At 43.7% G+C, this 26,890-nt stretch overlaps 1 protein-coding gene across 4 annotated transcripts; it reads left to right on the forward strand.

The window, feature by feature from the left end:
• The first annotated feature begins 8,974 nt into the window (after positions 1–8,974).
• Positions 8,975–26,162, forward strand: LOC131186411 (sodium/calcium exchanger 1-like). Of its 4 annotated transcripts, none has more exons than XM_058159944.1 (6): positions 8,975–10,725; positions 18,867–18,973; positions 19,214–19,335; positions 20,851–20,950; positions 22,208–22,480; positions 25,666–26,162. In XM_058159944.1, the coding sequence occupies exons 1-6, from the start codon at positions 8,981–8,983 to the stop codon at positions 26,040–26,042; spliced, it is 2,724 nt and encodes a 907-aa protein (XP_058015927.1). In that variant the 5' UTR covers positions 8,975–8,980; the 3' UTR covers positions 26,043–26,162. The 4 variants fall into 4 exon arrangements, with proteins under 4 accessions (XP_058015927.1, XP_058015931.1, XP_058015929.1 ...); XM_058159948.1 differs by having other exon boundaries at positions 9,131–10,725; positions 18,867–19,003; positions 19,244–19,335; XM_058159946.1 differs by having other exon boundaries at positions 9,131–10,725; positions 19,172–19,335.
• Positions 26,163–26,890: the final 728 nt, after the last annotated feature.

Here is a 26,890-nt window from a genome sequence, read left to right on the forward strand (position 1 = left end):
GTGTCGGGTCCCCCTAACTTCAGGCCTGGCTCCCCCCATGCTCGGGGGTGGGGGGGTGGGGGGACGACACCGAGTCAGGAGGAGCGTGGAAATTTTGGAACCTTTTGTTGAAAGAGGAATTGGTGGGTGGGAAATGCATTGAAAATCAATCCTGGGAGAAAAATTTGCAGATTCAGATTTTCCAATTTAATATCCCAGGAGCCCACCTATTATGGGAGAAAACTGGGGCGGGGGGGTGTTGGGGGTGAGGGGGGGTGGCGAAAAACTCCCTGCAGGAAAAAAAACACAGTGGGACTGGATTAACGGAAAGGGATTATATGGAAGATTCTGCATCCAAGGGGCCGATTTAGGACAGGAGGGAATCGGGAAGGATCGGAACTTGGCTCTTTTAATACCAGGAGTGAAAAGGGTCCGGGAGGTGGGGGGGCTTCAGACCTCGTAGTATCTTCCTTTGGGAGCCCCCCCTCCCCCCCGGTGCCTTATCGGTCTTCCACAATGGCTTTAGAAGTCGGGGGTGGGGGGAGATGGTTTTTAAACCACGTACTAGATGGAGGAAGGTGTGAGTATTTATGGGTGGTGCTTCTTCCCTGGACTACCTCAAAGGGCTGGTGTCAATTAGGCAGGTCTGAAAGTACAGGGAGTCCTTGACCAACAATTCAACCCCAAATTTCTGTGGCTAAGCAAGACAGTTGTTAAGGGAGCTCTGCCCCACAGTACGACCTTTTCCCCCCCCTGCCGCCGTTAAGCGAATCACTGCCATTGTTAAGTTAGTCGCACGGGTTGTTAAGTGAACCCGGCTTCCCCCGTCAATTTTGCTTGTCAGAAGGTCGCAAAAAGGGGATCATAGGACTCCAGCTGTCATAAATGTGAGTCAATTTGCCAAGCGTCTGTATTTTGATTGCGTGAGGCTGGAATGGTCGTTAAGTGTGAAAAACGGTCATAGGTCACTTCGTAGGATCGCTAGAGGAATGGTTGTAAGTCAAGGACTATCTCTACATCTCTTTCCACCCCTCCCCCCCGTTTTTACAATACTGGTAGTCCTCGACTTATAACAGTTCATTTAATGACCGTTCAAAGTTATAACGGCACTAAAAAAGTGAGTTATGATCATTTTTCACACTTATGACCGTTGTAGCAGCCCCACGGTCACGTGATCAAAATTCAGACAACTGGCTGGCAACTGGCTCGTATTTTCTGACTGTTGCCACCTTCTAACAAGCCAGCTCCGCTTAACGACCGTGTTACTCACCGAACTGCAGTGATTCCCTTACCAAACTGTGGCAGGACAGGTCGTAAAACGGGACAAAACTCACTTAGCCCTCTGCATCTCGCTTAGCAACAGAAATTTGGGGCTCAAAACCGTGGCCGTAAGTCGAGGACTAGTGGAAAAAAATACAGAGGCATACAATAATTAGTTTAAGGGGCTCTTTGAAGTTATGACAGTGCCGGGGGAAAAAATGACTTACCGGTCCTCGCACTTACGACCGTTGCAGCATCCCCAAATTCAGACATTTGCCCGCCACTGGGATGTATTTACGGCAGCCGTGGTATCCTGGGATCAAGTGATCACAATTTGAGACTTTCCCAGCTGGAAGCTGGAATCTTCCCAGATTCGCTTATCCGCCGTGTGCTTCACTTAATGACCGAGGTGATTTGTTTCACATCCATGGCAAAAAAACCCCCCAAAGCCGATAAAATTTGGGACGCGACACGCTTCACAAGCGCCTTGCTTAGCAACGAATGTTCCCAATGACGATGGTCGTAAGTCGAGCATTAGCTGGCACACACCCAACCTGTTTGCAAGATGGCCAGGAAGGTAAAATCTTTAAAATGAAAGTTTTAAGGGCTGTGGAAGGTTCTTCTTGTTTATCTAACATCTCGGCTTGGCTTCCTGCCTCGTTTTTCATCGGTGTTTGATCTTTTGACGCTAAACTGACAAGAAACCGAGGCAGTTGCCAGAGGGAGAAACTCCACTCAACGCTTGTGTCCGAAACGAGGTCTCGCCGTTAAGTGAGTCTTAAAATTGGGCCGTGATTTCCAAGGCTCGGGAACCCTCCTTTAATCTCTGCAGTGTAGCAAAGAGAAAAAAACGCATTCCCTTTTCCATCGAGGCTTCTGAGGTAAAAACAAAATAAAATGCAGCGTAATCACGATTATGGGCTAGGTCTCGCACAATATCTCTGTTCATGCTATGAATTAGTGGCGGCGGACAGAGATCCTGACCCCAATTTGGGCAGAGAGGAGATCAAAGAATCAGCTAAAAGTTAGCCAGTTTGGTCTAGTGGCTAGAAACCAGGAGACTGGGAGTTCTAGTCCCTCCTTAGGCAATGAAAGCCAGCTGGGTGACTTTTGGCCAATCCCCAGGAGTCTGGGAGTTCTAGTTCCACTTTAGGCATGAAAGGCAGCTGGGTGACTTTGGGCCAATCCTCAGGAGACTGGGAGTTCTAGTTCCACCTTAGGCATGAAAGGTAGCTGGGTGACTGTGGGCCAATCCACAGGAAACTGGGAGTTCTAGTTCCACTTTAGGCATGAAAGCCGACTGTGTGACTTTGGGCCACTCCATCTCTCTCCCAACCCAGCCCAACTGACAGGGCTGTCATTGTGGAGAAAATAAGAGGAGATGGGAGTCTTCAGCATCTCCATTCCCTTGAAATATTAATAATAAAGGTGGGATATAAATTAAATAAATGAAATTGGCCTATGATTGGATCTTCCTTTTTTCTAAAGGAACCAAATTCCAGGGATTTTACTAAGCAGCTCTTTCAATCCTGCACAGACCTAGATGATCAACCGCAAGGCTGATTAATAATAAAACTAATATTTATCATCCAGATTTCTCGCCTGGTGCATAATATATATTTGGAGTCATGCAAATTTACCTCAAAAAACTAAAGAGTTCGAACCGAGCAAGGTGAAAGATGGATGGATGGATGGATGGATGGATGGATAGATAGATAGATAGATAGATAGATAGATAGATAGACAGACAGACAGACAGACAGACAGACAGACAGACAGACAGACAGACAGACAGACAGATAGATAGATAGATGAGAGAGAGGATGGATGGTTGGATGGATGGATGGATGGATGGATGAGAGGGAGAGAAGATATAGATAGATAGATAGATAGATAGATAGATAGATAGATAGATGATTGATAGATAGATAGATAGATAGATAAATAGATAGATGAGAGAGAAGATGGATGGTTGGATGGATGGATGAGAGGGAGAGTAGATAGATAGATAGATAGATAGATAGATAGATAGATAGATAGATAGATAGATAGATAGATAGATAGATAGACAGATAGATAGACAGATAGATAGACAGACAGACAGACAGACAGACAGATTAATCACCCTGCTCGGTTTGAACTCTTTATTTTTCTGAGGTAAATTTGCATGACTCCAATTGCAGGTTAAATCTTTAGTCCAGCAAAGGGAATCGACACAGCTTAGGAAATAAAATTCCTCCCTCGAATTTGATTTTTGGAAGGCAAAGACATTGTCAACCTTAAGAAACGCTAAAAAAAAACATATTTGGCCTGATTTGTAGGATTGGTCGGATGGCTGCCAGAACAATCAGATGGCTTCGGCAGCATTTACTGTATAATGAGAGAGGAAGATGTGTTCGGTGATGGCGCAGGAATGTTTCTGAATATATACAGACCCCGCGGGGTTAAAATGATTCCTGCCAGACTTGTCTTTCCGTAACCATCAGCTGGGGATGATGGGAACTAGAATCTGCAATGGCCCAGGATTGTCAGAATACCAGTCACTGTAAAGGAACAGGGATAATCAATAAATAGATAATTAGATGCTAGATAAATAAGCAATAAATAATAAAGACAATCGATAATTATTATCTAAGTAAAACATAGAAAAGTGATAATTAGCTATCAGATAAATAACCAAAAAACAAGTGATAATTAGAGAAGTAAATAATAAATAGCAATCAATAGATACTAGACAAATAAATAACCAATAGACAATCAATAATTAGATAAATAAGAAACAGAAATCAGTAATAGAATAGAATAGAAATTTTTATCGACACACAAGGAATTTGTCTTGGTGGATACGCACTCAGTGCACATAAAAGAAAAGATTAATTAGATAAGTAAATAATAAATGGCAATCGATTGACAAGTAAATAATGAACAGAAATTGATAGCGTAGATAAGTATAGTACAGTATAGTATACTGTATTTACTTATTTACTTATTATACGGTGTTATTTATTTATTTACTTATTTTACGGTATCTTACTATATACCGTAAAATAAGTAAATAAATAAATAACACCGTATAATAAGTAAATAAATAACAAATAGGCAATTGATAATTAGATAATAATGACATAATAAATAGAAATTGATAATGAGATAATAAGTTTAAAAAATGGAAATTGATGAGATAAGTAAATAATAAATAGAAATTGATAATTAGAGCCTATGTAAGTAATAAAATGGAAATGATAATTAGATAATAATAGAAATTGATAACTGGATAAGTAAATAAATAGAAATTGATGAGATACTAGATGAAAAATAACAAATAGGCCACCGATAATTACATCGTAAATAATAAATAGAAATCGATAGGTAGATGTGAGGTAATACGTGACTAATAGACAATCGATAATCAGATAAGAGATAATAAATAGCTAATAAATAAAGAATAGATCGTCGATCAATAAATAATCGCATGGCCTCCATATATGTTGTATGTTCCATGAATAATAAATAAATAGTCATAAATATATAAATTCAGAGCTCTGGATTCTAGGAAAAGAGGAGCCAACGCCTTTCCTTCATTTGTGGGAATGAAGTGGGGGGGAAAACTGCCCGAGAGCGAAACGGAGTAGTGGATATTCTGAATTAATGATGGGCGGGTGGGGTTGGACGAGAACATGTTTTTGCACTTTAGTGTCACCATGTGTGCGCTGGGGAAGAAGCACCATAATAGCTTAATTGTTCTGGCCTTTTATTCCTGGTACTCTGGGGTGACGTCAGAAAAAGAGATTTCCATTTAGGTAAAAATGATAACTGCTGCCCAGGAACTCCGTAAGGCCGGGAAGAAGTAATTAAGGTAGCCGTTTAAGATGCTCGTGGCTTACGTTTTATTTTGCTTATTTGGATTTGTTTTTACAAATAGCTCAAGGCGGCGAACCTATCCGACATGCTTTCCTCCTCCTTTCCCCCCCCCCAAAAACGACAACCCTGTGAGGTGGGTTGGGCTGAGACAGAGAGTCACCCAGACGACTTTTCTGCCTAAGGCAGGACTAGAACTCTCAGTCGCCTGGTGACTGGTCCAAAGTCACCCAGCCGGCTTTCATGCATAAGGAGGGACTAGAACTACCAATCTCCTGGTGATTGGCCCAAAGTTGACCTAGCTGACTTTCATGGCTAAGGAGGGACTAGAGCTCCCAGTCTCCTGGTGATTGACCCAAAATCACCTGTTTGGCTTTCATCCCTAAGAAGAGACTAAAACTCCCAGTCTCCTGTTGATTGACCCAAAATCACCTGTTTGGCTTTCATCCCTAAGAAGAGACTAGAACTCCCAGTCTCCTGGTGACTGGCCCAAAGTCACCCAGCTGGCTTTCATAAAGTGGAACTAGAACTCCCAGTCTCTTGGCGATTGGCCCAAAGTTACCCAACCAGCTTTCATGCCTAAGGTGGCACTAGAACCCACCATCTCCTGGTGATTGGTCCAGAATCACCCACCTGGCTTTTATGGCTAAGGCGGAACTAGAACTCACCATCTCCTGGTTGCCTTTCTTGCTCTGCCCTCTCCACTCTGAGAGCGAAAACCAAGAATCATTGTGCGCCTTGTATCCTGATCTGAACCCTAAACCAGCTTTTGTGTAAAAAACAAGCCTTAACTGGCCTTATGCAATTAGTCCTGGATTTATGACCATCATTGACAGAACAATTAATCAGTGGAACAACTTGCCTTCAGAAGTTGTGGATGCTCCAACACTGGAAGTTTTTAAGAAGATGTTGGATAACCATTTGTTTGAAGTGGTGGAGGGTTTCCTGCCTGAGCTGGGGGTTGGACTAGAAGACCTCCAAGGTCCCTTCCAGCTCTGTTCTTCTATTCTATTCTATTCCATTCCATTCTTTCCTATTCCTATTATTTCTATTTCTACTCTATTCTAATTGAGCTCAAACTTTCCATTGCTGAGACACTGGCTTCAGTGAGTTTTCTCCCAATTTATGAACTTTCCTGCCGCCGTTAAGTGAATCCCTGCCCTTGTTCAATCGGTAACAGGCTTGTTCGGTGAATTTGGCCTCCCCCGTCGCTTGCCCGCAGAAGGGGTTCAGGGGAATATGACCCCGGGGACGTCATAAATACGAGTCCGTTAGCAGGGGTCTGAATTTTGATCGCGTGACCACGGAGGTCGTAAGTGTGAAAAAGCCGCCCTCCCCAAGTCGCTTTTTCAGGGCCGTTATCACTTTGAACGATCGCTAAACGAACTGTTGTTAGTCAAGGATCCCCCCCCTCCCCGATATATCACCCTTTGATATCTTCTCGCCTGCAAATCTCGACCGGTTCAGGGTTCAAGAACCAAGCGAAGCAACGAATGTATCAATAAAAGCAAAGCACTGAAGCAAAATAAAAGAATATTTTTATTACGTGTAAATTATAATTATTACGTGTGTCCCGTCTCTCCCCCACACACCGTCCCAAGAGCTTTGACGGAAGTTTCCCTCGTCCAAGGTCACTTCTCCAGGAAGTTCTCACGCTAGTGATTATTCAGCCGGGGTGTAATTATATGACCCAGATCAGGATACACAAGCACACAATGATTCTTATTGGCTGTCGGAAGGGTAGCGCAGAAAGACAGCGGTCAGGTCTAGATGAAACCGACCAGCTTCCAAGTTCTCCTGGACCAGAGCCAGGCGAGAAGTGGCTCTAACTTTTCTGCAGGCCGAAGCTGAAAACCGTGGACGTTGTTGGTCTCCCGCCAAACGCAGCTGGCACAAGGCTCCTTGCAGAAAATCAGGTCTTACTCCCCAAGTAAGCTGTGGCTCTCCTGCAGACCAACGAAGGTGTGCTTCCCGAGCAACCTCGCGGTTCCTCTATCTACAGGTAGTCCTCGACTTCTGACCGCAACTGAAGCCGAAATGTTTGGTGCTAAGCGAGACCGTTTGTTTAGCACGGATGAGCACGGATGAGGTTGCCTAGCTGGGTCCTGAGACGTCTGCAAGAAAACAAGCGAGCTCAGAGAGCGCTGAGGACTCCACATTCCTCCTCCTCTTCCTATCCGCGCATCCCACTCCATTCTAGCACTGATGACTCTGTTACCGTTAGATGACCTACAAGGTCCCTTCCAACTCTGTTACTGTTACTCATCATCATCTCCGCAATCCCCATTCCCTTCTAGCACTGATGGTGTTCCCTAGTTGGGTCATGAAACATCTGCTAGAAAACCACCAACCTCAGGGAGCACCAAGGACCCCACATTCGTCCTCCACCTCCTCCTCTTCCTCCTCCTCTTCTTCCTTCTCCTCATCATCTCCACAATCCCCATTCCCTTCTAGCACTGATGTCGTTCCCTAGTTGGGTCGTGAAACGTCTGCAAGAAAACCACCCAGCTCAGAGAGCATCAAGGGCTCATGAAAGCCAATTGGATTACTTTTGGGGCCCCTTCCCTTTTCAGCTCTAATCCACCTCACAGGGTTGTTGTTGTTGTACGGGCAAAGAGGGGGAGGAGGAAGGCGGCGTGTTGGATAGGTCTCCCGCCTTGAGTTATTTGTGAAAAATAATTAAAGGTGGGATACGAATCAAACAAATGAACAAACAGAAATCCTGGCTCCAATATGATTTATATTGATATATTGATCATCAATTGTGTTGTAAATGTTGTACCTTGATGAACGTATCTTTTCTTTTATGTACACTGAGAGCGTATGCACCAAGACAAATTCCTTGTGTGTCCAATCACACTTGGCCAATAAAATTCTATTCTATTCTATTCTATTATGAACCTCAATTGAGAACATAAGTTGCGTAAGGGCTTCCCTCTCCAGAAGTGAGCCTTGGCTGCGTGCCTTGTCTTGAATCTTCTCTGCTTATTGTTCCTTGGAGCCAAGTCCATTTTAGAAAAATTGTGTGTTTTGAACAAAAACACCAATGTAAATAAATGCGTTTAAATAGATTTCTGATTCATCCTCCTCTCCTAGGGAAGACAAGCCTGTGATGGTATCAGGATTGACATCTCGCAGAAAAAGCCTTCAAATCAAGTAGTCTCCCTTGACCATCATCATATTGGGAACAGCGAGACTCCGTGGCCAATCATCCCCAGGAGGCATTGGCCTGAATTCCAAAAACGTCTTTAGAAAGATCTCGTCCATGATGGACGGGATTCTGGGAGGCCAGATGGAGAGCTGGAGGTCTTGACTAGGCTAACTCGGGTTCGCTCGATTCCTACTAAATGTTTTCCAGAATATTGGACTGCAACTCCCATGCGTTCTTGTCAGATTGGGTCATTGTAGTCCAATAAAGATTACTTCAGGGCAATCTTTCTCAAGGTCAACAACTTTAAGATGGGTGGACTTCAACTCCCAGAATTCCCCAGCTGGCAGGCTTTAAGATGGGTGGACTTCAATTCCTAGAATTCCCCAGCCAGCATGCTTTAAAGTAAATGGACTTTCAACTACCTGAATTCGCCAGCTGGCAAGCTTTATGATTGGTGGATTTCAACTCCCAAAATTCCAGTATGGCTGGCTGGGGAATTCTGGGAGTTGAAGTCCACTCATCTTAAAGTTGCCAAGGTTGAGAAACGCTGAAGGGATAACGTTGGGAGCCATCTTTGGAGTGTTTATGAGTCATCTCTTGGTGGCCCTCAATGTCTCCATCGATGATCCCACCATGCCAAGTCTTCTGAGAGACCCAATTATCAGCTGTGAGTCATGGGCTCTGTAACCCTTTTTTTCTTTCCTCTCTCTCCCCAGAGTCATCTTCTCCATCATGTCTCCCCTGAAGTCCTCAATCCTGCTCTTTGCTCTGTTCCTCCCGTCGCTGCTGGCCACAGTGGACGATGCCTTGGGCCCACCCAGGATTGGGTCATCTTCTTCAGATGGTGGCAACCGTACCTCCAAGTGTCAGGAACACACTGAGTGCCAGGAAGGTGTGATCTTACCTGTGTGGCTCCCTCAGAATCCTTCCGTCGGAGATAAGGTGGCCCGAGCCATCGTTTACTTTGTGGCTCTCATCTACATGTTCCTGGGTATGTCCATCATTGCCGACCGCTTCATGGCGTCCATTGAAGTGATCACGTCTCAGGAGAAGGAGATCACCATTAAGAAACCCAACGGGGAGACCACGACGACCACGATCCGTATCTGGAACGAGACAGTGTCCAACCTAACCTTGATGGCCCTGGGATCGTCTGCCCCCGAGATACTCCTGTCCATCATCGAGATCGTGGGCCACGGCTTTCACGCGGGAGACATGGGTCCCAGCACCATCGTGGGCAGCGCCGCTTTCAACATGTTCATCATCATTGCCGTCTGCATTCATGTGGTTCCTCAAGGCGAGATACGGCGCATCAAACACCTGCGGGTTTTCTTCGTCACGGCGGCGTGGAGCATCTTCGCTTACATCTGGTTGTACCTCATCTTGGCCTGGTTCTCTCCCGGTGAGGTAGAACTGTGGGAAGGTCTTCTCACCTTCCTGTTTTTCCCAGTCTGCGTCCTCCAAGCTTGGATAGCGGACCGGAGGCTCCTCTTCTACAAGTACGTCCATAAAAAGTACCGGGCGGATAAGTCGCGAGGTCTCATTATCGAGAGCGAGGGTGACATTGGCTACCCAAAAATGGACATCGAGATGGATAACTCGCTCAAGGAAGGATCGGAAGGTCTGGGGGATACGGGGAAGGATCAAGATGAGGAAGCCCGTAGGGATATGGCTCGGACCTTGCGGGATTTGAAGCAGAAGCACCCCGAAAAGGACATGGAACAACTGATTGAAATGGCCAACTATCACGTACTGGTCCAACAGCAGAAGAGCCGAGCTTTCTACCGCATCCAAGCGACCCGTATGATGATCGGAGCCGGGAACATCCTCAAGAAACATGCGGCTGATCAGGCCCGCAAAGCCATCAGCATGCAAGAAGTCCAGACGGAGGAAGACGAATCGGTGACCAGAGTCGGTTTTGAGCCAGCTCACTATCAGTGCTTCGAGAACTGTGGCTCGGTGGTCCTGACCGTGGCCCGCCGAGGTGGGGATCTGGCCTGCGTCACCGTGCGAGTGGACTTCCGTACAGAGGACGGAACCGCCAACGCTGGCTCCGACTACGAATTTGCAGAGGGTACCTTGCTCTTCAAGCCGGGAGAGACGCACAAGGAACTGCGGGTGGGGATCATTGACGATGATATTTTTGAAGAGGACGAGTATTTTTACGTCCATCTCAGTAACGTCAGGGCAGCCTGGGCCGAGCCGGGTCCGGAACCGCCTCCGAAAGCTTGTCTCGCGCCTTCCAAAATGGCCACTGTGACGATCTTCGACGACGACCACGCCGGTATCTTTACCTTTGAGGGACCCTCGAAGCGAGTGAGCGAAAGCGTAGGCGTGGTGCACATCAAAGTGTTGAGGACTTCGGGGGCCCGTGGACGAGTGGCCATCCCCTACCACACCATCGAGGGCACGGCTAAAGCCGGCGAGGATTACGAGGAAGTGGCCGGCAAAGTGGAATTCCAGAACGACGAGACTGTGTAAGATAACAAGGCATGGGGACCCCGATGGGAACGGCGGGGAGGGGAGGGAAGGACAGTGAATGCGCGGGAAGAGGGAAAACGGGTTATGGATACTATAGGTAGTCCTAGACTTATTTTATTTATTTATAAAATTTGTTTGCCATCCATTTTGTGTCCAACAACTCCGGGCGGCGTACAACATAAAAAAAAACACAACTTTGGCAAACATTATTATTATTATTATTTATTCGATTTCTATACCGCCCTTCTCCCGAAGGACTCAGGGCGGTGTACAGCCAAAATAAAAACAAACAATACAATATACAATTAAAACAAGAATTAAAAAAACTTATTACTTATAAAGTAATAACTTATAAAGTTTAAAAGTTTAAATAATAAATAAATAAATAAATTACACAATTGGCCTAAGACTTTAAAACATTTAAAATTCTAAAAACCCATTAAAATTCATCATATAAATTTAAAAACCAACAAAATTTAAGCCAGCCCCGCGCGAATAAATAAATGTGTTTTCAATTCGCGGCGGAAGGTCCGAAGGTCAGATATTTGGCGTAAACCAGGGGGAAGTTCGTTCCAGAGGGTAAGAGCCCCCACAGAGAAGGATCTTCCCCTGGGGGCCGCCAGCCGACATTGTTTGGCGGAGGGCACCCTGAGAAGTCCCTCTCTGTGTGAGCGTACGGGTCGGTGGGAGGCATGAGGTAACAGTAGGAAACATGAAAGTCGTAAAAGGACAGCAGATTAAAAACATTCACAAATGACTTACGATCACCACCGGATCCAGAATGACCGTTGCTAAGCGAGGAGGTGGTTAAGCAAGCCTGATTTTTATGACGTCTTTTAACCACGGTTGTTAAGAGAACTCTTGCGGTTGTTAACTGAATCAAGCGGTTGTTAAGCAAATCCGTCTTCCCCTCCTTTAAAGCCGGCAGGGAAGGTTCCAAATGGTGATTGTGGGGGGGACGGGACGCAAGGCTGCTCCAACCGTCGTAAATACATGCTGGTATTACGGCCTTTCTTGCCACCGTTGTTAAGGGAATCCCTTCAGTTGTTAAGTTGGTAACACGGTTGTTAAGTCTCCCCGTGGACTTTGCTTGTCGGAAGGTCCCAAAAGGGGATCACGTGACCCCGGTTCGCTGCAACGGTCGTAAATACGAGTCAGTGGCCAAATCTCTGCATTTTGTTTTTAAAATATTTTTTTTTTATCATTTTTGCAAAAAATAGACATCGGTATTGTGTGTGAACAGAGTTGGTTCTGAATATCATTCATCTTAGTCCAATTCACAATAACAGTATTAGTAATCTCTATCCCATTTATCAAATTTAAGTACCCTGTTTCCCCTAAAATAAGACCTCCTCGGATAATAAGCCCAATCGGGCTTTTGAGCGCATGCACTAAAATAAGCCCCCCCCCGAAAATATTTAAACGCATGCGCAGCCATTCCTTCCCATTTCCTCTGGTTTCCTCCATGGGCCCAAAATAATAAGACGTCCCCGAAAATAAGGCCAAGCACTTATTTCGGGGTTCAAAAAATATAATAAGACAGATAATAAGTCTTATTTTCGGGGAAATATGGGTATTCCTCATTATATTATTCAAACGTACACAAGCAAGAAATGCCTGACTCCTCGTCTTAATTTCGATCTTCAGCTAAGTCTTTCTTGTCCAACCTAGACATTTCTCTATTATATACGAACAAATTTGACTAGGTATCATTCATATTGATCCAGTTCACGCTAACATCGTTAATAGTTCTCTATCGCATTCATCAAATTTATATAATTATATTCTTTAAACATACGTAAAAGGAAAATGTCTAATGTCATCCCTTTTGTGCGTAACTTCTCATTTTTTTTATATTAATCCAATTCGCAATAATAGTATTAGTAATCGCTATCACATTTATTCAAATTTAAGTAATCCTCATTATATTGTTCTTTTCTCTCTCTTTTTTTAATAAAGTTTTTATTTCTCATAAACATATTTGAATGTGCAGTCTCTTACCCATCGTTTTCCATTCATCCGTATATTTTTACTTACATTTTCCGTTGTTTGTTTTCCTGCAATCTTTCCTCTTCTTCTCCTTTTCTCTTCCTTCTTCCATCTCTTCTTATTTTCTTCATTCCTCCTCTCCTTTCCTTCCCTACTTCCCCTTCCCATCCCCCACTCCTTTCTTCTTCCTCCCTTTCTAACCCTCTCTCCTACTTCTCTTCCCCCTCCCTTTTCTTCCTTTCCCCCTCTTCTATCTCACCTTCTCCTTTCCTCTCTTCTTCCTCCTCTCTCTCTACTCTTCCTTTCCCTCTCTTCTTGTTTCCCTTTTCAATTCAATCTAGAATGGTACTGGAGCAGCCCCAATTTTCAGTTTCTTATTTGATTAGTAATTACATCTATTCCATCGTTTGTGTACACTTTTATAATAGTCACACTTTTTCTCATTATGTTGTTCAAACATACATAAACAAAAATTGCCTGACTCCTCAACTGGATCATCATTCTGATCCAGTTCTCGTTAGCATTGTTAACGATCTCTTATCACATTAATCAAATAGTAAAAGGTAAAGGTAAAGGTTCCCCTCGCACATACGTGCTAGTCGTTCCCGACTCTAGGGGGCGGTGCTCATCTCCGTTTCAAAGCCAAAGAGCCAGCGCTGTCCGAAGACATCTCCATGGTCATGTGGCCGGCATGACTAAACGCCAAAGGTGGACGGAACGCTGTTACAGTCCTACCAAAGATGGTTCCTATTTTTCTACTTGCATTTTTTACCTGCTTTCGAACTGCTAGGTTGGCAGAAGCTGGGACAAGTCACGGGAGCTCACCCTGTTACACGGCAGCACTAGGGATTCGAACTGCTGAACTGCCGACCTTTTGATTGACAAGCTCAGCGTCTTACCCACTAAGCCACCGCGTCCCTGGCAATCAAATAGTAATCCTCATTATATTATTTAAACATAAAAGAAACGTCTGAATTTTGATCCCGTGACCATGCAACGGTCAAGTGTGAAAAAGTGACCTAAGTCACTTTTGTTCCATGCCGTTGTAACTTGGAACGGTCACTAAATGAACTGCTGTAAGTCAAGGACTATTCAAAGGGCCTGGAAAATGAAGAAATGATATGCGCCGGTATATAGCAGCTCACAGTGAGGAACATTGGCCTTTTTGGTGGTGCCCCATAATTCAGCTCAATGGCTTTTCTTCATTGCAAAGATTTCTAAAACACTGGGCAGTCCCCTTCCAACCGGCATAGAAAGACAGGCTGGAAATTACAAAAACCATCATCCAGTTTCCCAAATAATTATAGATTTTCTGTTCTTCCTCTGCAGTTCCCTCAAGGTCTTAACGATCAGTTCCGTACTTCAAATTACTCTTTTTTTATTTCCTCTCCGACTCTTATGTGGTTTGATATTAAAATTTTCCAGCTTTTTGTTACACCGTTTGTCAGATTTAACTGTTTTTAATTTGTTTTAATGGTTTTTCGGGCAGGAAGGAGTGGAATTAGGTGGTGGTAGATGATAAATGTGTATAATAATCAAGAAAAGATATAAGCCACAGTAGCAGGGCAGCAGCGCATCTGGTTTTTTTTACTACATTTAGGTACAAAATGTTCAGGGTTTTTTTTTTAAACTGACTATGGTAAAAACTCCAAAAACTTTTGTGCACATTAAAAAAAAAATCCTAATTCCTTTTTCAAGAAGGCGGAAAAAGCATTATTAAAAAACAAACTGGTAAATTGGCAGGTTTATGTTCACATAACGACTTTGGCCCCATCGTTCTTCCCGGCCCAGCCTACCCTGCAGAGCTGTTGTAGAGAAAATGTAGAAGACAAAAATGAAGATTTTTTTGAAAAAAAAGACATGGGAAAGAAATATACTTTGTGCTTACTGACAAAGTCCTCGGCTTACAACCACAATGGGAGCCAGGATTTTCACTGCTAGGCAAGGAGACGGTTAAGTTGAGTCAGACCCAATTTTACAAACTTTTTTTGCCAAGGTTCTTAAGCAAATCACTGCAGATTTAAAGGGCTGGACAGATTTTGTAGACAGCATTAAAACATGGTTCATCCAGGCGTTGCTTAATTTTATTTTATTGCTGTTTCTGACAATAGCTTCTGCAGTGCTGAGTTGTATTGACACTTGGTGGCTTACAGGATCATAAAGACAGCCATAAAGTCAACATACATCATGCATAATCAAATAATATTTAAAAAGAACAGTACAGATAGTCCTCAATTTACAATGTACCTGGTGCAAGAATTAGATAGATAGATAGATAGATAGATAGATAGATAGATAGATAGATAGATAGATAGATAGATAGATAGACAGACAGACAGACAGACAGACAGACAGACAGACAGACAGACAGACAGACAGACAGACAGAGATATAGATAAAGGTATCAGTATAGATATAAATATATAGCTATAGATATAGAAGATGATAGATATAGACATAGACATAGACATAGACATAGACAGATAGATAGATAGAAGGTAGGTAGGTAGGTAGGTAGGTAGGTAGGTAGGTAGGTAGGTAGGTAGGTAGATAGGTAGGTAGGTAGGAAGGAAGGAAGGAAGGAGAGAGAGAGAGAGAAATAAATAGATACACCCCGATGGCTGGCTGGCTGGCTGGCTGGCTGGCTGGATGGATGGATGGATGGATGGATGGATGGATGGAGAGAGAGAGAGAGAGAGGGAAGAGAGATGAGATAGATGACAGGTAGAATGTTAGAATGAGTTAGATTGAAAGATAAAATGAGATAAACGGAATGGAATTGATAGAGACAGACAGACCAAATGAGATAGAAAGAATAAGATAGATTAATAGATAGAATGAGATAGATGGAATGTGATGGATAGTTTGATAGAGACATGAGAGAGAGAGAGAGAGAAAAAAATGAAAAAAATGATAAAATAGAATTAGATTGATAAAATAGAATGAGAGAGAGAGAGAGAGATAAAATGAGAGGATGATTGAAAGAGAGATTGATGGGTAGAATAAGATAGAAGATAGATAGATAGATAGATAGATAGATAGATAGATAGATAGATAGATAGATAGATAGATAGATAGATGGATGGATGGATGGATGGATGGATGGATGGATGGATAGATAGATAGATAGATAGATAGATAGATAGATAGATAGATAGATAGATAGATAGATAGATAGATAGATAGATAGATAGATAGAACTCTTTATTAAGATCATGTTTAATGTTGACACTATATAGCCTGTTAATTAAAAATATGCAAGTGGGACCCAAGAGCTTGTTCAATTCGTGGCACTTCACCCAATGCTCAGGGGTACCATCCTTTCATGCTTAAAAAAACCCGCCACATCCGTTTGTAACAAGAAACAGCAGAGAATCCACGGCTTTGAGAGACCGTCTCAAACCGTCGCCCACTGGGGCTCCCTTCATCCAAGCCGCCTTCACCCCCCCCACTCCCCTCCCAGCGTGAATCTCTGAAAACGTTCAATCTTCCCTCTGCGGAGCATCGCCTGGCTGAGCCTCCCAACTTGACAGAGATTGACCTAATTGGCGGGAGGAGGAGCAGTGAGGTAAGGGGGCGCGCTGGATCAACAGGAGGGTGTGAAAACACGGGGAGAGGGGGAGACACGCAAGCCAAGGCCCAGAAGCGAAAAGGAGACGGAGCGAAAGGCAGCCATCCTGGCACATGGTTAGGGCGCCATGAAGAGCCAAAGGAAGGTGCCAGACATAATCGAGGAGGCGCAGAAAGTTTAAAACTAGCAACAGGACGAACAAATGCAGCCCCGTCCATCCAAAATAAGCCCTGTTGTTGTGGAGTTTTTTTCTCCTTTAACCTACTTTGGGTTTGTTTTGACCAGACCCGAATGAAATCTACAAGACTTTTCGGGATCTTTTGATGTCCTTTGGGAGAAAAATCATAAAAGACATATATAAGAGGGACGCGGTGGCTTAGTGGGTAAGACACTGAGCTTGTCGATCGAAAGGTCGGCAGTTCAGCGGTTCGAGTCCCTAGCGCCGTGGAACGGGGTGAGCTCCCGCTCCTTGTCCCAGCTTCTGCCAACCTAGCAGTTCGAAAGCAGGTAAAAAATGCCAGTAGAAAAATACGGACCACCTTTGGTGAGAAGGGAACAGCGTTCCGTGCGCTTTTGGCGTTGAGTCATGCCAGACACATGACCACGGAGACGTCTTCGGACAGCGCTGGCTCTTCGGCTTTGAAACGGAGATGAGCATCATCCCTTAGAGTCAGGGACGACTAGCATGTATGTGCGAGGGGAACCTTTACCTTATATTATTATTATATTATAAATTGCAGCTTCCTGCAATAACACCAGCAAAAAACTGCACTACTTGGAACATCATATATTTTAAGAAGGTACTTGGTTGATACCTAGGATGCTGGCAGCAACCCGTATCAATCATCAGCACCAGTCAATGGTATTTGTGATGCATTTTTGAATGTTCAGTTGACTGAGTTTCATGTTTAATTAATAATAATAATAATAATAATAATAATAATAATAATAATAATAATAACAACAACAACAACAACAACAACAATAATAATAATAATAATAATAATAGTAATAGTAATAGTAATAATAATAATAGAATAGAATAGAATTTTTTATTGGCCAAGTGTGATTGGACACACAAGGAATTTGTCTTGGTGCATATGCTCTCAGTGTACATAAAAGAAAAGATACGTTCATCAAGGTACAACATTTACAACACAATTGATGATCAATATATCAATATAAATCATAAGGATTGCCAGCAACAAGTTATAGTCATACAGCCATAAGTGGAAAGAGATTGGTGATGGGAACTATGAAACGATTAGTAGTAGTGCAGATTCAGTAAATAGTCTGACAGTGTTGAGGGAATTATTTGTTTAGCAGAGTGATGGCCTTCGGGAAAAAACTGTCCTTGTGTCTAGTTGTTCTGGTGTGCAGTGCTCTATAGCGTCGTTTTGAGGGTAGGAGTTGAAACAGTTTATGTCCAGGATGTGAGGGATAATAGTAATAATAATAATAATAGCCTTTATTGTCATTGTACATCATGTATACAACGAAATTGATTATAAACTGATTTTCCAGAGTTTTTGGCAGTCCAGAGGGGTTGAGCAGGACCGAGGTCACAGGGAGTCCAGGCTATAAATTCACTGCATATCTTAATCCTTTTAGGCTATCCATATATATATATATTTCCTTGCTCATTGGAAAGGACCCCAGGGACAAATGTCTGCCTTGTCTTGTCTTCGAAGTGTGGCCGTCAAATGGCTGCCGACAGATGTTCACCCCTGGGAAGTGGAGCAAAACTCTTTAGCCTCCAGAGAAAGTGGGGGGGGGGAAAGGAAAGTAAAATAAACTCAGAAACTATTTTCTTCGCATTACCTGGCGGCCACGAGGGGGAAAATGCAGAGAAATTATTCTCAGCATGGAACGACGGTTTGTTTTTAGCTGCAGAGAAACGTACCAGGAGGTCCTCGACTTAACGACCACAGTGGGGATCGGAATGTCCGTTGCTAAGCAAGGCAATCATTAAGTGAGTTGGGCCCCGATTTGTTGATTTGCCCCAGGTTGTTAAGCAAATCAACGCAGTTGTTAAAGTGAAATCGTGGTTTTGTTAAGGGAATCATGGTTTGGTTAAGCGAATCGGGCTTCGACCACTGACTTTGATTGATCACAAATAGTGATCACGTGATCGCAAGAGGCTGCATCTATCGTAAATGCACAAGCCAGTTGCCTCAATTTTGATCACATGATCGTGGGGAAATGCTGCAACGGTCTTAAGTGTGAGGACCGGCCCTAAAGCCGCTGTTTCAGCGCCGTTGTAACTTCGAATGATCGCAGCCTTACAAATGGTTGTAAGTCAAAGATTGCCTGTTGGTTTTGTATGCCGAGCCAATGACTGAGGATCTAAGACTTATGAATTCTTTGCCGTTACATCAAAGTTGCTTTTATCAGCACTGGAAAAACTTGGTATGCTCCGTGTTTCTTTGTTTTTTTCCTCCAGCAAGCTGGAAAATATAGAAGCCAAAAAGAAAGTTGCAAACATTTTGGGGCAGAAGGTGTTAAGAGTTTGTCCTGCCTACTACCTTGTCGATGTTGGAGTTTGAGTTTGAGCTGGTTTCTTTCTCCCTCTCTTAGAAGATACATCGAGATAAAAATTATCGACGATGAGGAGTATGAAAAAAATAAGAATTTCCACTTGGAATTGGGACCCCCGGTTATTTTGGACATCGGACTCCGGCACGGTAAGGATGGGAAGATGAAAAAGGAAGAAATCCTCCCCCCCCCCATCCTGCTTTTCACTTAAATCTGGAGAAGTTAGAGAAAGTCTCTTTGAATCCTTCTTTCTGCACCCGTTGTGTAGCTGAGGGCTAAGTGGCCTCTTATCTAACCATTCCCTAAGCAGCATCTTTTTCCTCCGTTGCTTGAGGTCTTTCTACTAGGTCCGTTACAACGCCAATCTCTTTTTCCCCAACGTATCCTAGGTGACACCAACGAGAATCAACTGCCCGCAGGAGAGCAGGAAAAAATCGCCAAAATGGGATACCCCAGTTTGGGAGAAAATGCCAAACTTGAAGTTATCATTGAAGAATCTTACGAGTTCAAGGTAATAACAGTCTCCGTCTCTGTGTGTCTCTCTCTCTGTCTCTCTGTTTGTCTCTCTCTCTTTGTCTTTGTCTCTCTTTGTCTCTGTCTCTCTCTCTCTGTCTCTGTCTTTGTCTCTTTCTTCTCTCTGTCTCTGTCTCTCTTTGTCTCTGTCTGTCTCTGTCGCTCTGTCTTTCTGTTTCTCTCTCTCTCGTTTTGTCTTTGTCTCTCTCTCTCTCATTTTGTCTCTGTCTCTCTCTCTCGTTTTGTCTCTGTCTCTCTCTCTCTCATTTTGTCTCTGTCTCTCTCTCTCGTTTTGTCTTTGTCTCTCTCTCTCTCATTTTGTCTCTGTCTCTCTCTCTCGTTTTGTCTCTGTGTCTCTGTCTCTGTCTTTCTCTGTCTCTCTGTCTCTCTCTCTGTCTCTGTCTCTGTCTTGATCTCTCTCTGTCTCTGTCTCTCTCTGTCTCTCTGTCTTTCTATCTCTCTCTGTCTCTGTCTGTCTCTCTGTCTCTCTGTCTCTCTCTCTCTCATTTTGTCTCTGTCTCTCTCTCTCGTTTTGTCTCTGTGTCTCTGTCTCTGTCTTTCTCTGTCTCTGTCTCTCTCTCTCGTTTTGTCTCTGTGTCTCTGTCTCTGTCTTTCTCTGTCTCTGTCTTGATCTCTCTCTCTCTGTCTCTGTCTCTGTCTCTGTCTTGATCTCTCTTTGTCTCTGTCTCTGTCTCTGTCTCTCTGTCTCTGTCTTTCTATCTCTCATTTTGTCTCTGTCTGTCTCTCTCGTTTTGTCTCTGTCTCTCTCTCTCTCATTTTGTCTCTGTCTCTCTCTCTCGTTTTGTCTCTGTCTCTCTCTCTCTCATTTTGTCTCTGTCTCTCTCTCTCGTTTTGTCTCTGTGTCTCTGTCTCTGTCTTTCTCTGTCTCTGTCTTGATCTCTCTCTCTCTGTCTCTGTCTCTGTCTCTGTCTTGATCTCTCTTTGTCTCTGTCTCTGTCTCTGTCTCTCTGTCTCTGTCTTTCTATCTCTCTCTCTGTCTCTCTCTTTGTCTCTGTCTCTGTCTCTGTCTCTCTATCTCTCTCTCTGTCTCTCTCTTTGTCTCTGTCTCTGTCTCTGTCTCTCTGTCTCTGTCTCAATCTCTCTTTGTTTCTGTCTCTTTCTCTCTCTCTCTGTGTCTCTCTGTCTCTGTCTCTCTGTCTTCTGATCAGTAATGGAAACACAAGTAATGGAAACACAAGCAGATAGGATAACAACTGCAGTGATTCACTGAACAACTGTGACAGGAAAGGGCGTAAAACGAGGCAAAACCCGCTTAACAACTGCCTCCCTTAGCTGCAGAAATTTGGGGCTCCATTGTGGCCGTTAGCCACAATTTTTAAAAAAATAATTCTCTTTTATTCCATGCCATGTGGTGCTCAGTTAGCTTCGATCGGAGGCAACATGGAAAGCAAAACAATTGCTAATGGGGGGGGGAGGAAAGGGGGAAGGGGACCCCCCCAAGATCCCCCACACACATCCTGTTTCATGTCTCCCCAACCTCTTCTCCCTCCAGAGCACTGTGGACAAATTGATCAAGAAAACCAACTTGGCGCTCGTGGTGGGAAGTAGCAGTTGGCGAGAGCAGTTTGTAAGTGCCGTCACAGTCAGTGCCGGTAAGAGAATTGAACTGAAGATTCAATTCAGAGGGTGGGAGCCCCCACAGAGAGGGACTTCTCAGGGTGCCGTCCGCCAAGCAATGTCGGCTGGCGGCCCCCAGGGGAAGGTCCTTCTCTGTGGGGGCTCCCACCCTCTGGAACGAGCTTCCCCCGGGTTTACGCCAAATACCTGACCTTCGGACATTCCGTCGCGAACTGAAGACACATCTTTTCATTCACGCGGGGCTGGCTTAAATTGATTTTAACAAATTTTTAAATTCTTAGAAATTAATTTTAAATGGGGTTTTTTAGCTTATTATATATTTTACTTCTCAGGCCAATTTTAAAATAAATTTTTTAACTGCATTTTAAATTTGTATATTGTACCGTCTGTTTTATTCTTGCCTGAGTCCTTCGGGAGAAGGGCGGTATAGAAATCAAATAAATAAATAAGTAAATAAATAAATTTGGCCAAGCGCGATTTCGAATCTATAATCACGATAATAATAATAACGACGATATTATCCCAATAATATTTGTGATACATCTTAAAAATGTTCAGTTGACTGACTTTCATCTTTAAATGAATAAATGAGATAATACGAATAGCAGTAGTAATAGTAATAATAATACTACTACCAATAGAAGGGGAAAGTAGAGAAGATAAGAATAATTAATAATTCTACATCCACACTATATGGGTTAATATTAATTGCTCTTTGAGCAATGGAATAACTTTCCATCAAGCGTTGAGAGCAACGTCAGGGATTCAATCCAACTGTGATGACATTAATTGACGTTAGCCATCCAGCGCCCAGCAAAACACAGCGCAGAGGGAATTCCTGCTGTTTGAGGGCAATAATGTGTTTTGTAATAAATTGATTAGATTAGATTAGATTAACAGAAGGGATCTTGTAGGTCATCTAGTCCAACCCCCCCCCAAACAGGAGACCTTATACACCATTTCTGACAAATAAGCAGTCCAGTCTCTTCTTGAACAGAGGCTTATAAAAAGAGACCGGATGACCATTCATCAGAAATACTCTAGGTCTCGCGCAAGAGTTGGATTAGATGACTTCCAACTCGGTTATTGTAGAAGTTGTAAGTGCCTCATCACTGGAAACTTGAGACCGGATGGCCATTTATCAGAAATATTATAGATCTCGCGCAAGAGCAGGGGGGTTGGGCTAGATGACCGCCAAGGTCCCTTCCAACTCTTGCTCCTGTTACCGAGAGAGGCTGAATCTGTGTTTTTATGACACTCCCCCCCGGCAGGTGACGATGAAGACGATGACTCGGGCGAGGACCGTCTCCCTTCCTGCTTCGACTACATCATGCATTTCCTCACCGTCTTCTGGAAAGTTCTCTTCGCGTTCGTGCCGCCCACCGAGTATTGGTGCGGCTGGGCTTGCTTCCTGGTCTCCATCTGCCTCATCGGGGTGCTTACCGCCCTCACGGGGGACCTGGCCTCTCACTTCGGCTGTACCATCGGACTCAAGGACTCGGTCACGGCGGTGGTGTTCGTGGCGCTGGGTACCTCCGTGCCCGGTTAGTGACGGGTGGGAGAGGGCCTTACACACACACGCGCACACACACACAACCACACATGGGTCCAGACACAGAGTGAGTCGTGGGGACGGGTGGTGTCAGCTATGCTGCATTCTTCTGTGAGGAATGGAATGGAGTAGAATAGAATAGAAAAATTAGAATGGAATGGAATGGAATAGAATAGAACAGAAAATATGGAATGGAATGGAATAAATAGATTAGAATAGAAAAGAGAAAAAAGAATAGAACAGAACAGAATAGAATAGAATGAAGAATATAGAATAGAATAGAATAGAATAGAATAGAATAGAATAGAATAGAATGAAGAATATAGAATAGAATAGAATAGAATAGAATAGAATAGAATAGAATAGAATAGAATAAATAGAATAGTAGAATATAAAATAAAATATGGAATGGAATAAATAGATTAGAATAGAAAAGAGGATAGGATAGGATAGGATAGGATAGGATAGGATAGGATAGGAATAGAGAAATTAGAAAGAATGGAATGAAGAATATAGAATAGAATAGAATAGAATAGAATAGAATAGAATAGAATAGAATAGAAAATATGGAATGGAATGGAATAAATAGATTAGAATAGAGAATAGAATAGAATAGAATAGAATAGAATAGAATAGAATAGAATAGAATAGAATAGAATAGAAAAGAAAATATGGAATGGAATAAATAGATTAGAATAGAATAGAAAAGAGAATAGAATAGAATATAGAATAGAATAGAATGAAGAATATAGAATAGAATAGAACAGAAAAATTAGAAATTAGAATGGAATGGAATGGAATGAATAGAATAGAATAGAATAGAAAATATGGAATGGAATGGAATAAATAGAATAGAATAGAATAGAATAATATTCTGCTAATGATTCCTAGACAAAAAAGACCCTTTAAAAATCAGCTGTGACTCTTTTAAGAAGGGCCTTGCTTAGAAATGAAAATTCTGCTGCCAATGGGTGTTCCTAAATTGGGCGGTGTGTTTGCAGAATGTTTACCATAGAATAGGAGCTGGAAGGGAGGGACCTTGGAGGTCTTCTAGTCCAGCCCCCCCCTGCTCAAGCAGAAGAACCTGCACCATTTCAGACAAGTCCAGTCTCTTCTTGAAAACCTCCAGTGATGGAGCGCTCACCATTTCTGGAGGCAACAAAAGCAAAAAAAAAAACCCTACCTTTGCACCTTTAAAACAAAAAAACAAAACCAGAATTGCACCCAGGCTTAGCTGTTTGGACCACTCCGTTTTGCAGATGTTCTCTTGAAATAATCTGGTGTCCCTGGATACACCACCGCCCCCCCCCCCACTTGCACACCAATGCTTTGACAGGCCCTCCGGAGTCAATCCTAAATTTGCTTTTTGCTATTTTAAGGAGCCTTGACTCACTAAAAAGGGCCCTGCCAGCATCAGGGACTCGTGGCTGAGCGAGCCGAAAAGTCAACTTGCGAAACACGCAGCTGACACAACACCACGGCGTGGAAGCGGCCGGGTGGATTTTGAAGCAGGCGTGTGCAAAACGCCCTTCGCTGAACCCAACAAATAGCAGCGGGGAAAAAACACTAAACAAAACAGTCCTTGCAATTAAAAAAAAAAAAAAAGGCCTCTTATCTTTTTTTAGGCTCCTAGCGATAAGATTGCATCTCCAAATCAAGGACCGGTGACGTGCAAATATTCACTTGCTTGCTTGCTAGCTGTTTTTTCCTCTCTCTCTCGTTTCTGATCAGTGGTTTGGAACTTTTGTCTGGAGCTCTGTTATTAGTGCAAACCCACTCGTTCCTTGAGAAAAGTGAATTTGGGAGTTCAATCCCTTTTTTTTCCGGCGATTGCTGGTCGGAAGGCTTGTGTGGCTTTGCACAGGCTGAGCGGCAAGCAACTTTTTTTTCATTGGTTATCTATGTACAAGTCATCCTCGACTTACGACAGTTCGTTTAGTGACCATTCCAAGTTACGAAAGGTGACTTACAACCGTTTTTCAGTGATGACTTTTGCAGTGTCCCGGGGGGCTGTGTCGTTTGATTCTCCTTTTGCAACCTTCGGACAAGCAAAGTCAACCCGCTTAACAACCAGGTTACTAACTTAAGGACTGCAGAGATTCATTTAACAACAGTGGCAAGAAAAGTAAAAAATAAAATGGGGCAAAACTCACTTAACAACAGAAATTTTGGGCTCAATTGTGATCGTAAGTTGTGGACGATCTCTTTTCATTCATTCATTCTGCAGCTTCTCTGAAAAATAGCCACGTTTGTGAATCACAAAATCTCGATTTGGGGACGAGGAAGGCAGGTTTGGGTGGATAGTAGAGTTAAAATCCTTGGTTAACTGGGACGGTGCGAGTTACGGGTGTTTAAATCAATGTTTCTCGAACTTAGCAACTTTTAAGACTTCGATTCCCAGAATTCCCCAGCCAGCACGCTGTGCATAGACGTCCATGGGTCTTAAAATTGTCCAGTTTGAGAAATACTGGTTTAATCATGGCCAGGAATACGTGGTTTTCAAGAGAGGCCAATTAAATCACAGATATTGCCTACCATGCCTGTTATAATTAGGACCAAAAGTCTGGAGAATTTGCTTAATTGACCTGTTAAATCAAAATCAGGCCGAGAATACGGTGCCCTCGATGACTTCAAATAAATTGAAGTTTATTTAGGAGCATTAAAATCCCTAGAAATAAATGGAAGTTTATTTCGGACCATTAAAATCCCTAGAAATAAATTTGAACTTTATTTAGGAGGATTAAAATCCCTAGAAATAAATTGTAGTTTATTCCCGAGAAAAGCCGATAAATCAGGTAGGCTGGGGAATTCTGGGAGTCGAAACCCACCCATCTTAAAGTTGCCGAGTTTGGAAAACAGTACTTCATTTATTAGAAGTTTTCCTATCAGGCAACCTGGCACACAGTTGCCCGAAAGACGTTTTAATATCTCATTTTTCCTCCATCAATCGATTTGTAAAGAAAAATGTCCCGCTAGCTTTTCCTTTAGAAATTAAGAATTCCAGAAAAATTAAGAAATGGCCGTAAGACGAGAGGATAGCAAGTCTCAAGAGGGATGCGAACCAGCCTCACGGTCTCCCTTCTGTAAGAGAGGTGTCCCTTTGCCTGTCCAATGCCAGGCAAGGCCCACAAACCCACATTGGTGGCTTGATTCCCTCCTCTCTATCTCTTTTTCTAGATACCTTCGCCAGCAAGGTGGCCGCTATCCAAGACCAGTATGCCGACGCTTCCATCGGTAACGTGACGGGCAGCAACGCGGTGAACGTCTTCCTCGGCATCGGTGTGGCCTGGACCATTGCCGCCAGCTACTGGGCCAGCCAGGGGAAGCCCTTCGAGGTGCAGCCGGGCACCCTGGCCTTCTCCGTCACCCTTTTCACCATCTTTGCCTTCATCAGCATCGCGGTGCTGTTGTACCGGCGCCGACCTCCAGTGGGGGGCGAGCTGGGCGGTCCCCGAACCCCAAAACTTCTGTCCACTTTGCTTTTCGTCAGCCTTTGGCTGGTCTACATCCTCTTAGCGGCTTTAGAAGCCTATTGCCATATTGAAGGCTTCTGAAGCAGCGGGTTCAAATCCAGGACTTTGGGAATCCGGGAAAGGACCTCACACCACTCGGAGGGACCCCCCTCCCTGTGTAAACGTGCAGGACCCCCCCCCGTTTTTTTTTTAAATTTCCCTCTCTCCGCCGCCCGTCTTGCCACTTCAGCGTCCGATTTGCGGCGTGCTTAGGTCTTCCGTGTCAACAGGGACCAGGTGGGACTCCCATCTTGGTTTCAGAGCACCCCAAGTCACGAGTTCGAGACGGCATCTCGGAGAAGACTTATTAAGGGAAAGGAGAAATTTTCTGGGGAGGGAAAGCTGTCGTCATCCTTGGCTGCTGCGCCCGAATGAGGGGTGGAAGGGATGGGTTCACACCTGTCCAATTACTCTTGTTCTCCTGCATTAATTGAAGACTTTGGACCTGGGTGAAAGAAAACACTTGGCCAATGCTCAAGAATTTAAAAAGGGGAGCAGCGTCGATTACCTCTCTCCTCCATCCTGCCCTACTTCAAGCCACGGTTTAATGGAAGGAAGCTTGCTTGTGCCCGGACGTCAGAAGCGCCTTCCGAACCGAGTTTTTTGGAACGAAGGAAAGGAATTTTGCACAAAACGCTCTCCTCTTGGTCTCCCATCCATAACGAGGAGAAGGGAAGCGGCCAGGCCGGGCCAAGAGGGGGACAATCCCGAAACTGCCAATTTGTCTTCAAGCACAGTCCAGTCTCTCTTAAAAGCCAACCTTCCGCGTTCTTCCCGAAAACAGCACAAGACATCTCTCTGAACGGCAGAAAAAAGGAACAAAAAATTGCTTTTCCTTCTAGCTTTTTTTCGCCCAGGGTTCCTCTGTTTCTGTCGTCCATTTTGGGGTG

This window comes from Ahaetulla prasina, chromosome 17 (assembly GCF_028640845.1).
Source record: "Ahaetulla prasina isolate Xishuangbanna chromosome 17, ASM2864084v1, whole genome shotgun sequence".
Classification (NCBI taxonomy): Eukaryota; Metazoa; Chordata; class Lepidosauria; order Squamata; family Colubridae; genus Ahaetulla; species Ahaetulla prasina.